This window comes from Lepisosteus platostomus, chromosome 1, assembly GCF_059453375.1.
Source record: "Lepisosteus platostomus isolate fLepPlt1 chromosome 1, fLepPlt1.hap1, whole genome shotgun sequence".
Lineage (NCBI taxonomy): Eukaryota > Metazoa > Chordata > Actinopteri > Semionotiformes > Lepisosteidae > Lepisosteus > Lepisosteus platostomus.
This window is the reverse complement of record NC_142611.1, coordinates 66,120,164-66,132,566: the sequence shown is the minus strand read 5'-3', so window position 1 is coordinate 66,132,566 and position 12,403 is coordinate 66,120,164. Positions and strand designations below refer to the sequence as shown.

The 12,403-nt window shown below is 52.4% G+C and overlaps 1 protein-coding gene across 12 annotated transcripts in view; it reads left to right on the top strand.

Moving 5' to 3' along the window:
• The window catches only part of arhgap9 (Rho GTPase activating protein 9), a 59,255-nt gene that overhangs the window by 40,030 nt on the left and 6,822 nt on the right, over positions 1-12,403 (top strand). For 10 of the 12 annotated variants that reach the window (XM_088633653.1, XM_088633652.1, XM_088633641.1 and 7 more), the window contains 10 exons: positions 3,452-3,556; positions 3,832-3,893; positions 4,240-4,327; positions 4,570-4,665; positions 7,828-7,926; positions 8,036-8,153; positions 8,736-8,858; positions 9,745-9,843; positions 10,402-10,479; positions 11,162-11,215. In XM_088633653.1, the coding sequence (XP_088489779.1) occupies positions 3,452-3,556; positions 3,832-3,893; positions 4,240-4,327; positions 4,570-4,665; positions 7,828-7,926; positions 8,036-8,153; positions 8,736-8,858; positions 9,745-9,843; positions 10,402-10,479; positions 11,162-11,215 (922 nt within the window). The remainder of the gene's footprint in view (positions 1-3,451; positions 3,557-3,831; positions 3,894-4,239; positions 4,328-4,569; positions 4,666-7,827; positions 7,927-8,035; positions 8,154-8,735; positions 8,859-9,744; positions 9,844-10,401; positions 10,480-11,161; positions 11,216-12,403) is intronic. The other 2 variants (XM_088633650.1, XM_088633651.1) reach the window with 2 other exon arrangements.

The window sequence follows — 12,403 nt, the reverse complement described above, 5'->3', positions numbered from 1 at the left end:
CACCTCTGTCTCTATTTCTCCCTGCTGGCAGTGGGAGCACAGCCTGTCCTCTCTGGGCAGCCAGGTCTGCCTGTGTCGCCCAGTTTCTATGGCCAGGTTGTGGTCACTGAGCCTGTACTTCGTCAGGGTCTGTTTCTGTTTGTTATTTTTTATTTTGGTCAAATATTCAGCTAGTGTGTATTGTCTGTTTAAGGTTCTGTAGCATTCCAGTTTATGTTGTGTTTGTGTGTGTATGTCCCAGTGTGTGAGATATTGCTGTTTGATCTGTGCTGTGATGTGGTTGAGTCTGGGTTGTGGTGCTCTAGCAGTGCTGTCCTGAGGCTGGTTAGTGTTGGTGTGGCTCAGGTCGGTGAGCCTCAGGACCAGCTGGCTCAGGGGGCTCTGTTTTGGGCTCAGCTCTTGGCTCAGCAGGGCTTTGTGGTGGTAGGAATTTTGGTCGCTGTTTTTTAGGTGTAGCCAATACTTTAATATTCTTTTCTGTATGTTTATCAATAGTGGGTACTGGCCTAATTCGGCCCTGCACCCGTTGTTAGGAGTTTTTCTCTGCACACGGAGGATGATTCTACAGATCTCCATGTGCAGAGTTTCTGTGGGGTGTTTGTCCCATTGGGTGTAATCCTGGTCTGTGAGGGGACCCCAAACTTCACTGCCGTATAGGGCAATGGGTTGGATTACACTTTCAAATATTTGGAGCCAGATTCTTGTTGGTGGGTTGATGTTGAAGAGCCTCCTTCTTATTGCGTAGAAAGCCCTGAGTGCCTTCTCCCTCAGTGCCTTCACTGCCAGGTCAAAACTCCCGGAAGAGCTGATGGTGAGACCGAGATATGTGTAGCTGGATGTGTGCTCCAATGTGTTCTTGTTCAGTGTGAATTTGTACCTGTTTCCCTGAGGTCTGGCTTTCTTCTGGAAAACCATAACTCTGGTCTTGTCCAGATTGACTGTCAGTGCCCAGGTCTGACAGTACTGCTCCAGCAGTGCCAGGTTCTGCTGCAGCCCCTGTTCTGTGGGCGACAGCAGGACCAGGTCATCTGCGTAGAGCAGGAACTTGATTTCTGTGTCGTGTAGTGTAAGACCAGGAGCTGCAGACTGCTCCAACATTCCTGCTAATTCATTGATATAGATATTGAACAGTGTTGGGCTCAGGCTGCAGCCCTGTCTCACCCCGCGGCCTTGGGTGAAGAATTTAGTCCTTTTGTTTCCAATTTTCACTGCACATTTGCTCTCTGAATACATTGATTTAATGATGTCGTACACTTTGCCCCCTATGCCACTTTGGAGTAGTTTATAAAACAATCTCTCATGCCAAATCGAGTCAAATGCTTTTTTGAAATCGACAAAGCAGGCAAAAATTTTTCCTTTGTGTTTTTGGTGGACGTGTTTGTCTATCAGTGTGTGTAGGGTGTAAATGTGATCAGATGTGCGGTGATCTGGCAAGAAGCCAATCTGACTTTTACTCAGGACATTGTGTTCGGTAAGGAAGGCCAGTATTCGTGTATTTAGGATACTGCAGAATACCTTCCCCAGGTTACTGTTCACACAGATGCCCCGGTAGTTGTTGGGATCGAGTTTATCTCCACTCTTATAGATGGGCGTGATCAGTCCTTGGTTCCAGGCCTCGGGGAAACATCCGGCTGTCATGATGAGATTGAGGAGTTTGAGCAGGGCTTGTTGCAACTTTGGGCTGCTGTGTCTCAGCATCTCATTTATGACTCCATCATGGCCACAGGCTTTGCGTGGTCTGAGGGCCTGGAGTTTGTCCAGTAGCTCCTGCTCAGTGATTGGGGAGTCTAAGGGGTTTTGGTTGTCTTTGATAGCCAATTCCAAAATTTTGAGTTTTTCATAAATGGTGTTTTGGTCTGATTGATTTGTATTTGGGAGCTTTTCATAGAGATTTTCAAAGTATGTTTGCCAGATTGTTCCATTTTGGATGGCCAATTCTTCTGGTTTTGATTTGTTTAAGTTGTTCCACTTCTCCCAGAAACAATTCTGATTTAGTGACTCCTCAATTTCTGCAAGTTGTTTGTCTATGTATGTGTTTCTTTTCTTTTTCAGCGTGTGTTTGTAAAGTTTTACCATGTCACAGTACCTGAGTCGCAGATCTGTGTTGTGTCGTTGTCTGTGTTTTTCATTTGAGACTTTTCGTAGTGCATTTCTGATGTTTTTGCACTCCGTATCAAACCACTTTTCTTTTGCTTTTGTTTTTTGGTAGTTTTTTGATGTAGTTGTTTTTAGCTTAGATTTTGATGCTAGTTTGTGGAATAGGTGATTTAGTTTTTGTGTGGCCAAGTTTATGCCTAATTTGTTGGTTTGATACGGAGTGTTTAGGAATGTGTCCATCAGTGTCTGAATTTCCTCATGGCCCAGTGCAGTTTGGTATCTGTCTAGGCTGTCTGTGTCCCATCTGTATGCCTGGTTGAGGTCATACAGCTGGCTGGGCTGTGTCAGTGTGTCTCTGTGCTGGTGTGTTCTCTTCATGTAGAGTGTGATCTGGCTGTGGTCGGAGAGGGGAGTTTGTGGCCTGACAGTGAAGGCACTCTCTCCTAGATGTTTCCTCTCCCCTCTCCTCTCTCTCCTCCCTCTCTCTCTCCTAGATCTTTCCTCTCCCCTCTCCTCTCTCCTCCCTCTCTCTTTCCTCTCTCCTAGATCCTTCCTCTCCCCTCTCCTCCCTCCTCTCTCCAGCAGGGCTGGGGTGCCTGTGATTTTGTTGTTGTTGCTGCTGCAACAATCTGGATGTTTAGGAACAGGAATCCTTGTTAACAGCGTTACTGTGGTCACAGTGACAATTCGTCAGTAATACAGAAATATCATAGGAACAAGAAACAAGCCATTCAGCCCATTGGGCCTGTTTGTTAGTCAGTAGTTAACTGACCTGAGGATTTCAACCAGTTGTTTCCTGAATGAAGCCCGAGTATGAGGTTCAGCCATGAATGGAAGAATGGAGGTATGGGCCTATTCCCACAACTCTTTAAGTAAGGAAGACCTCCTTGTCACCCTTGAACGCTAACTGTATCCCTTTGTATCTCTGACCGAACTGCTTTGATTAACGGTGATGCTTGATTTAGTGGTGTATTAAACAAATATTCCCGTGTCTTCAGTTGTGGAACTTGTATTGTACAGTCTGGTATAGGCTAGCTTGAGCTGGTCTTAGAGACCACCAAATGCATGGAACAGACCACCAAATTCAGTGCTGGAAGCTGATGTACTTAGCTGTTTCAAAATGCAGTTAGACTCCATGATCTGATCGCTTATTGATCAGATCTCTTACTGTATACAGTATATAGTATCATTATTGCCCATCACATGTTGTAGATTTATTCAATTATGAGAAGCACAAGATCTGCGAAGGAGGTTAAATTGGTCCCATTAAGCCTTAATCGAGCTCTTTGAACCCTTGGCCCCGGAAAAAATAGTTGGGATCTCACACGGGTGCCCTGTTTGACCTCTTCCCCAGATGGCCCAGCACCGCAGAAACCTGTCTCATCACGTCCTGGGTGGCAGGGGCATGGAGCCCCTCTCCCCGATCAGCTCTCCGGACAGCTCTGAGAGCACCACCCCGGTGAGCGCCCCCCGACGCCCTCCTCCCACCAGCCGATCACGATTCGTGTTCTAGTGATGCCCTAACGCAGCGCACACCCTCCCATAAGCTGGGGCAAAGTCAGGTTGCTTTAGGGGTATAATGGCCTTCCTGCTGTGAGTACCCCTGTTCTTTTCCAGGATCCCATCTTTTTTTTTTAAAGACGCATGAAATGCATAGTTTCCTACGTGTTTGAGACTCGTGCCAACATTACAATTTGCTCGACACCTTGTTTCATTGTTTCCTTTTGATCGCAGGAGCTGGAAAAGGCCGGCATGCTCAATAAGACTAAAATTGCTGAAGGGGGCAGGAAGCTAAGGTGAGATGCAGTCCTTTCTGTCTGTGTCTTGCCGGTAATCTCACTCTTACAGGTGTTTGTCCAATTATCTGACCTTCATTAGATTAATGATCTGATATTTTTTGTCCTTCTGCTGCACATTGATGCAGGGAGTATCTCTGAGCTTGGCTGTGTTGCTCAGAGTTATGTATGTCAACATCTGCACTGCAATGTCTTTGCTCAGTCCAGTGTTGCACAAGGGCTGTGCGGGGTTATTTAGTTAATACTGTGTGCTGGGACTGTTGCTGCACAGCTGTGGTTTGTACAGTACTGTGCAGCTCTCTGCAGTGTGTTAGCCCTACAGCCTTTCCAAACTGGTGTTTTTCAGGAAGAACTGGAATGCCTCTTGGGTAGTGCTGGTGGGGAACAGCCTGGTTTTCTTTAAGGACCCCAAAACGCAGACGCCCTCCACTTGGGTAAGTCAGTGCGCCCCCTGGTGGAGATCCCTTGCCACAATCACAGTGCAGCCCTGTGGATGCGTACTGTATGTGTGCCTGCCAGACTGCAGAAGCACAGCTGCCTCTAACGAGTCAATGCAGCAGACTTCTTCAGAAACCATGAAACAAGAACCGGAGGGCACAAGTAGAATTCACCGAGCGGTGATCTTGACAGTGCCAGGCGCGTGTCAATGTGTGGTTGTTGTTGTGTCGTTGTGTAGCATCCAGGCAACAGTAAGCCGGAGAGCAGCGTTGACCTACGGGGAGCGCAGGTGCACTGGGCCAACGATCTGTCCAGCAAGAAGAACGTGTTCCGGGTAAGAAAGAGGGGGGGACGAGGGGGGCAGGAAGGGGAGCAGTGGGAGGGGTGGGGGAGGCAGGTGGATGTTGGGGAGGGGAGAAGAGGAAGGGGTGCAGGGGGTAGGAAGGGGAGCAGAGGGAGGGGTGGGACAGGGGCAGGTGGGGGCAGTAAGAGAAGCAGAGAGAGGGGTGGGACAGGGGAAGGTGGGGGCAGTAAGGGGAGCAGAGGGAGGGGTGGGACAGGGGGCAGGTAGGGGGCAGTAAGGGGAGCAGAGGGAGGGGTGGGACAGGGGGCAGGTGGGGGGCAGTAAGGGGAGCAGAGGGAGGGGTGGGACAGGGGGCAGGTGGAGGCAGTTAGAGAAGCAGAGAGAGGGGTGGGACAGGGGGCAGGTAGGGGGCAGTAAGGGGAGCAGAGAGAGGGGTGGGACAGGGGCAGGTGGGGGCAGTTAGAGAAGCAGAGAGAGGGGTGGGACAGGGGGCAGGTGGGGGGCAGTAAGGGGAGCAGAGGGAGGGGTGGGACAGGGGGCAGGTGGGGGGCAGTAAGGGGAGCAGAGAGAGGGGTGGGACAGGGGCAGGTGGGGGCAGTTAGAGAAGCAGAGAGAGGGGTGGGACAGGGGGCAGGTGGGGGGCAGTAAGGGGAGCAGAGGGAGGGGTGGGACAGGGGCAGGTGGGGGCAGTTAGAGAAGCAGAGAGAGGGGTGGGACAGGGGGCAGGTGGGGGCAGTAAGGGGAGCAGAGGGAGGGGTGGGACAGGGGGCAGGTGGGGGGCAGTAAGGGGAGCAGAGAGAGGGGTGGGACAGGGGCAGGTGGGGGCAGTTAGAGAAGCAGAGAGAGGGGTGGGACAGGGGGCAGGTGGGGGGCAGTAAGGGGAGCAGAGGGAGGGGTGGGACAGGGGGCAGGTGGGGGGCAGTAAGGGGAGCAGAGAGAGGGGTGGGACAGGGGCAGGTGGGGGCAGTTAGAGAAGCAGAGAGAGGGGTGGGACAGGGGGCAGGTGGGGGGCAGTAAGGGGAGCAGAGGGAGGGGTGGGACAGGGGCAGGTGGGGGCAGTTAGAGAAGCAGAGAGAGGGGTGGGACAGGGGGCAGGTGGGGGCAGTAAGGGGAGCAGAGGGAGGGGTGGGACAGGGGGCAGGTGGGGGGCAGTAAGGGGAGCAGAGAGAGGGGTGGGACAGGGGCAGGTGGGGGCAGTTAGAGAAGCAGAGAGAGGGGTGGGACAGGGGGCAGGTGGGGGGCAGTAAGGGGAGCAGAGGGAGGGGTGGGACAGGGGGCAGGTGGGGGGCAGTAAGGGGAGCAGAGAGAGGGGTGGGACAGGGGCAGGTGGGGGCAGTTAGAGAAGCAGAGAGAGGGGTGGGACAGGGGGCAGGTGGGGGGCAGTAAGGGGAGCAGAGGGAGGGGTGGGACAGGGGCAGGTGGGGGCAGTTAGAGAAGCAGAGAGAGGGGTGGGACAGAGGGCAGGAAGGGGAGCAGAGGGGAAGAAAGTGAGAGATGGAGGGGATGAAAGAGATGAGCAGAGAGTGCAGGAGTTAAGGAGACCAACAGGAAGAGAGAGGGAGAGAGGAGGGGGACACAGGCCCCTCTACGGATTCTCACCCCCGGCAGGTCGAAGAGCCGACAGTATGTGTATTAAACCACATTTCTGGACTCATTTCTGTCACATCTACTGGCCCTGTGTACAGAAAACCCAGATGGTGCCGGTGCAGATAGCAGCCCACAGGAAACAGATAGCACTTCTATGAGAATTATCAGCTGGTTGTCTCCTTTAAAGAACAGAACAGCACAGACAGCGGCCTGCGGCTGGTTGTTTCATCCCCTCGATCAGGGGGTCCTAGGCAACACGGGGCCCCTCCAGGTCATGATGTGCACAAACACAACTCTTATCAGCCCCCGGCATAACCCGACTTTACTATCTAGAGCAATCAGATAATTGAAACATATAGAAAGAAAACTTTTATTAATCCGCTTTGAAGGACAAGGAATAAATGACTTATAAACAAGACCGCAAGGCACACATTTTACAAAGAGAATGTATTTTAACATTGAAAGTGAAGTGGAAAAAGAGCTGGTATAACAATAAATCATGATCAAGGGGATCTTTGTAGAAAGGAAATGCAGAAATAAATATGAAATTAAGTAAGAAATAAAAAAAAAAGTGCTCTCAATCACAAGGGAGACGATATCAGTAAGGCTGGGCAGGTGGGAACAATTTCTAAAAAAAACGTTCGAGCAATCAGTTTGCCTAGATTTTCGACCTCAGGTATGTTTTAATCAACTTGAGCCCTGAAAAGCTCCTTTCTGCTCTGCTGCTGTTATTGGGAGAGAGATTGCAATCCCAAGGGCTACTGGTTGAATTTCCAATACCTCCATTTAATGAAATACAGGAGAAACCACGAGGAAAACAAGGCGCTTTAATGCTGATTACACATAATTGCTGAACAGTCTTTTGCACTGTACATTTGCTTTCACGCTGTTGTTTGGCCGGGCAGTGCCGATTGTGAGCCAGGTGACCCACACGGCGTGTGTACAATGACAGGAAACGTGAATCTGTTAACTTCTAGTAAAAACACCTCCAGCAGTCTGCGTGTGTAACATCTGGCTTGTCTACCATTCGCTGGTGCATCTGACAGACTCAAAACCAAACGCAGTACAAATGATTACATTCTTCTGCATATTGTGCACTATTGCAATGACCTGACGTGGTGTAGCTCTGGTCTGAGATCGCTTAGCCTGATCTTCTTTTCTTCAGCTTCAGAAAACACGACATTCTCCATTATGGCCGCCTTCCATTAGGATGATTGTCAGCCGCAACAGAAAGAGCCGCTGTAGGGAAATGATCGAGCCGAGCCGATTAACAAGATGTTGTGTTGCACACTGAGGGGGCTGGTGCTGCCCTTGATTACTCCCACATTGTTCCCAAATCTCGGGGTTAGTGTCGCTGCTCTCCTGAAACAATGCTGTGGGATCTTTAGCGACCATCTAGTCAGGACCGCTAGGTCACGTCTCACCTGGAGGACTGCAGTACAGTGAGCGAAGAGCGCCACCTGCTGGTCGACAGCCTAGTTTTCCGTAGAGGTCTCCCTTGCTTGTCCTGGTGATAGTGGGGGGGGTTGCTGTATCGATGGCCGTTCAGCTGTGGGCGGGTGGGGAGTGAGCTCAGAGCTGTACTGGTGAACCTGTTCCCCTCAGCTGCGGACAGTGACTGGGAACGAGTTCCTGCTGCAATCGGAGACGGACTCGGTGATCCGGGAGTGGTACAGCACCATCCAGAGTGTCATCGACCGCCTGGTGAGTCTCGGGTCCGGGGGGGGGAGGGGGGCCAGCCAATGGGCCGTTTGGAGGAAACAGGAGGGTGAGTGCGCTGTACCGCGGGTGACGTGCTCGCTCTGCGTTTCAGGACCGGGAGAACCCCCTGGACAACGTGCTGCTGTACTCCCTGCGCCGCGCTGGCAGCACCGAGATCCTGGACCACAGCGGAGACGAAGACGACATCCGGGCCAGCCGCAAGTCCTCTTGTTAGTGTCGCCTGACAGTACACCACATATCCTCACTGAGCCCCACCACGCCTCACAGCACCTCGCTGCACCCCACCACTTCTCACAGCACCCCAGTGAGCCCCTCTGCTCCTTACTGGCACCCTACTGGTCCTCACTGCGCCCCACTGGTCCTCACTGCACTCTGACCCAGCACCCCAACAGTTGGAGCAGCTAGGTGGAGGGCCGAAGTGAAATAGGAAAAAGAGCCTGCAGGGGCACAGAAGTGGAAAAAGCCTGCAAGAAGCTTGGAACGTGAGAGTGTCTCAGTCGATGTGTCTAAAACTCTTGAGCTACTCCTTTTCCTGGGAGCAGGAGAAAGTCCTAAAGGAGCATGCCAACCACCCTCACACGCACACAGCACAGCACATCGCAAGTCTCAGGAACAGCAGGTGTGCTTAGTGTGAAACAATCCCCATGGAGTACGCATCCCCAGAGCTAACACACACATACACAAGCCTCCTGGTGCCGTGATGTTTCTCAGGTTGATCCTGCAGCTGCTGTTTCGGATGCAGCCTCACCACTGGCTTCTTCTCACGCTGTCTCCCCCTCTCCCCCCCCCAGCAGTGCTGCGCTCCACCTCCAGCGCGGAGAGCTCGGAGAAGAAGCGGGTGAAGAGCCGGCTGAAGAAGCTGATCTTGAAGAGGCCGCCGCTGCAGGCCCTGCAGGAGAAGGGCCTGATCAAGGGTACTGCACAAAGGAAGCTGTGGAAACACAAGCACACACGCACTCACCATCACACTTCCGCAAATGCACAGATTCGCACACACGTACTCACACACACTCCCACAAGCACACATACTCGCACACACATACACCCGCACGCACATGCACACACATGCTCACACACACTCCTGCAAACACACATATTTACACATGTACACCCGCATGCACAAACGCACATGTACTCACACAAAACACACATATTTACACATGTACACCTGCATGCACAAGCACACACATACTCACACACTCCCACACACAGATTCACACACGTTTACACGCACGCACAAGCACACGCACTCACACACAGTCCCACAAAACACACATATTCACACACGTACACAAACACCCGTACTGATGTGAATACACGGAGGAGGCATCTAGGCCTTCCCAGTGTGGCTTGGAGCCTAGAGCCTGCCTGAGAGACAGCTGCTGAATCCTAGCTGGGATTGGGGCCCACATGGCCACAGTCTTCTGTCCAGCAGGGTCTCCTGGTCACTCAGTCAGTAGAAGCTCAGTGTGTGAAAAGAACTGAGCCCATGAACTGGAACAGCTGAGACAATCTTTCTGTTTTTAAGATGGAGTGAGTTTGATGTGACCTGGAAAACCTGCTCGATTGAGACCCTCGAAGTCAAAACCTGCAGACCCCTTACTTGCGGACTCTCACTGGCTGTGCTTTAGAGTGTTAGATCTCAGCAGGCGGATCTGCTCCTAAATGATCGGTGTGATCAGGGAGATCCCAGTGCAGTGTATCCTATAAGTAACCAGATGACTGGTCTCCTGTGGCTGCAGATTGCAGATTGCTGCAGATTCTCCTAACGGCTGCATGTCCATGACTGTGTCCCTGCAGACCAGGTGTTCGGCTGTCGGCTGGACGCCCTGTGTGAGAGGGAGAAGAGCAGTGTGCCGAAGTTCGTGCGGATGTGCGCGGAGGCCGTGGAGAAGAGAGGTGGGTCTCCTCCTCCCTGCACATCTGTCCCCGTGGCAACAGGCCTGGCTGGAAATCTGGAAAGCTAGAATAACCCATGTCATTGGTCCAAAAAACTTCTAGAAAGCGGCTTTAGTAATTCGGCAGCATGCTGGCGCAGTGATTGGCATTGCTGCTTCAGTTCCTGGGGTGCTGTCTGTGAGGAGTTTGCACGTTCGCCCTGTGTTCGAGTGGGTTTCCTCTGGGTGCTCCAGTTTCCTCCCACGATCCAAACACATGCTGCTGGGTTAATTGGCAAGTGGGAAAACTGACCCTGGTGTGAGTGAGGGTCCTCTTGCCCTGTGATGGACTGGCGTCCTGTCCGGGGCGTACCCTGTCTCGCAGGGATAGGGTCCGGCTCCCCCGTGATGCTGAACTGGGAGCAGTGGAGGGAGAATGGACTGGGGGATGGACATTAGCACTGCAGGTGGTTTAGGGGTCATTGCTGAAGCCCCCCGTGCCTGCATGTGGCAGTGTGCCAGCTAGTGCTCGTGCCACCGGACGCAGGGCTCTGACAGCAGGCCGATCCTGTCCCCGCAGGCCTGGAGACGGACGGGATCTACAGGGTGAGTGGGAATCTGGCCGTCATCCAGAAGCTGCGCTTCAAGGTGGACCACGGTGAGTGCCGGCCCAGGCGTGGCGTGTGTCGGGGGGTATCGGGGATGGCATGGGGATGGGGCAGGGCCCCGGCCCCCTGGCAGCTGTGTCCTGCTGGCCATGGTTGCAGCTTATCTAGTCAATTCATTTTTTAAAGAGAATTTAATCTCCACTGGGTTGAACTGGGGTCAGTCCATTCCCAGGGCAGTGCCGAGGCTGGGGTGATTCAGCCAGAGTTGCCCTGACTGTCAGCCTGGTACCTGGTAACAGGATGCAGTTTACTTTTCAATGTTTGGAGTATGACTAGTATCTCCTGATGGGATTCTATGCAAGAGTTGTTACCAGTTACTGTATAGTGTCTTCTACAAAACCATTCGTCGGCTGTTACCATGGATAATTGTACAGGAGTTGCCATGGATACCACACAGAGGTTGTTGCCATGGATACCATACCAGGTATACCCATGCCAGGGGCTGTTATCATGGACGCTATACAGGGGGTGGTCCCATGGATGCTATACAGGATCTGGTACCATGGACACAATACCTGGGCTGTTTCCATGGATACTGTATTGGACCTCCATCCATGGAGACTGTATAGCAGCTGTTTCCATGGACACTGGAAGCTGTGTGACCTGGGGACCCACAGTGCCCGCGGTGCCGTCCCGAGGCGAGAGGAGTTAACGGCGTGTTGGTCTTTGCAGAGCGAGCCGTGACCACGGACGGGAGGTATTTGTTCCCCGAGGAACTGGTCCAAGGTAGAGAGACGGGCCGAGCGACAGCACAGCGCTTCAGCTTCACGCACATGTCCGCTGGTACACGGGTGCGGCACAGGCCTGGTCATGTGGAACTCAAGCGGCTGCTGCAGTACTAGAGCAGCTTCCCAGCCCGAGCAGACTGACACTGCTGACACTGGGCTTTCAGACTGCAGGGTCAGTGTGTCTGCAGGGTGTCCTGTCCTGCTCCTGGGGGGTCAGTGTGTCTGCAGGTTGTCCTGTCCTGCTCCTGGGGGGTCAGTGTGTCTGCAGGTTGTCCTGTCCTGCTCCTGGGGGGTCAGTGTGTCTGCAGGGTGTCCAGTCCTGCTCCTGGGGGGTCAGTGTGTCTGCAGGGTGTCCAGTCCTGCTCCTGGGGGGAGTCAGTGTGTCTGTAGGGTGTCCTGTCCTGGTCCTGGGGGGGGGGGGGGGGTCAGTGTGTCACTGTGCTTTAATCCCGCACTGTGTCGGAGCAGGGTCATGTTGCAATCAGCAACCAGCCTTCTGGAGCAACTACATGACTCTGGGCAACGAGCAGCATTATGTTTACCTCTGTGGCCAGGAGTGGGATTTCAGGAAGTGACTTGCACTTGACCAGTGCCCTGTGCAGGCCCCGTGGTGTCAGACATGCTGAGCTACGCGCTTGTGTCCTCTCACGATGGGTCCCGTGAGCAGCTGTCCTCTGTCCTGTCCTCTGCAGGTGCTCTTGTGTGGAATATCACTGTGCTTTTTTTATTGTGGCGCCACCTGCTGGCTGGACATGCCTGTGCACTTTGTGTGCACAGCTGACAGAAACCTGTTGTGAATATTCTCAGTAGGGACACTGTAAACAGGTTTGCAACCACAGTAATTTCATGTAGTTTCAGCATCTTTTTACTGTTTTTTTAGTTCGCTACCTAAGAAGTCACAGGGAAATCTAGCAGAAAAAAGCATGCCCTAGTGGTCCAGGAAGAATTAATTTGTTAATTCTTGCTCATCACTCTTCTTTCTCCAGTATCAGTGTTAGAAATGATCAGACTAAATGAGCCATGTCCAAGAATAAAATTACAGTTATTTTTACATTTACTCAACAGGGTGATACATGAGTTCTCTCTGTTATCTCAGTATTACTGTTATGAGTGACATAAGAAGACTTACCGAAAGCCATTACCTGTTGTCCCTCCATTTTCAAACCAGACAGTAGTCCTTTCTTCA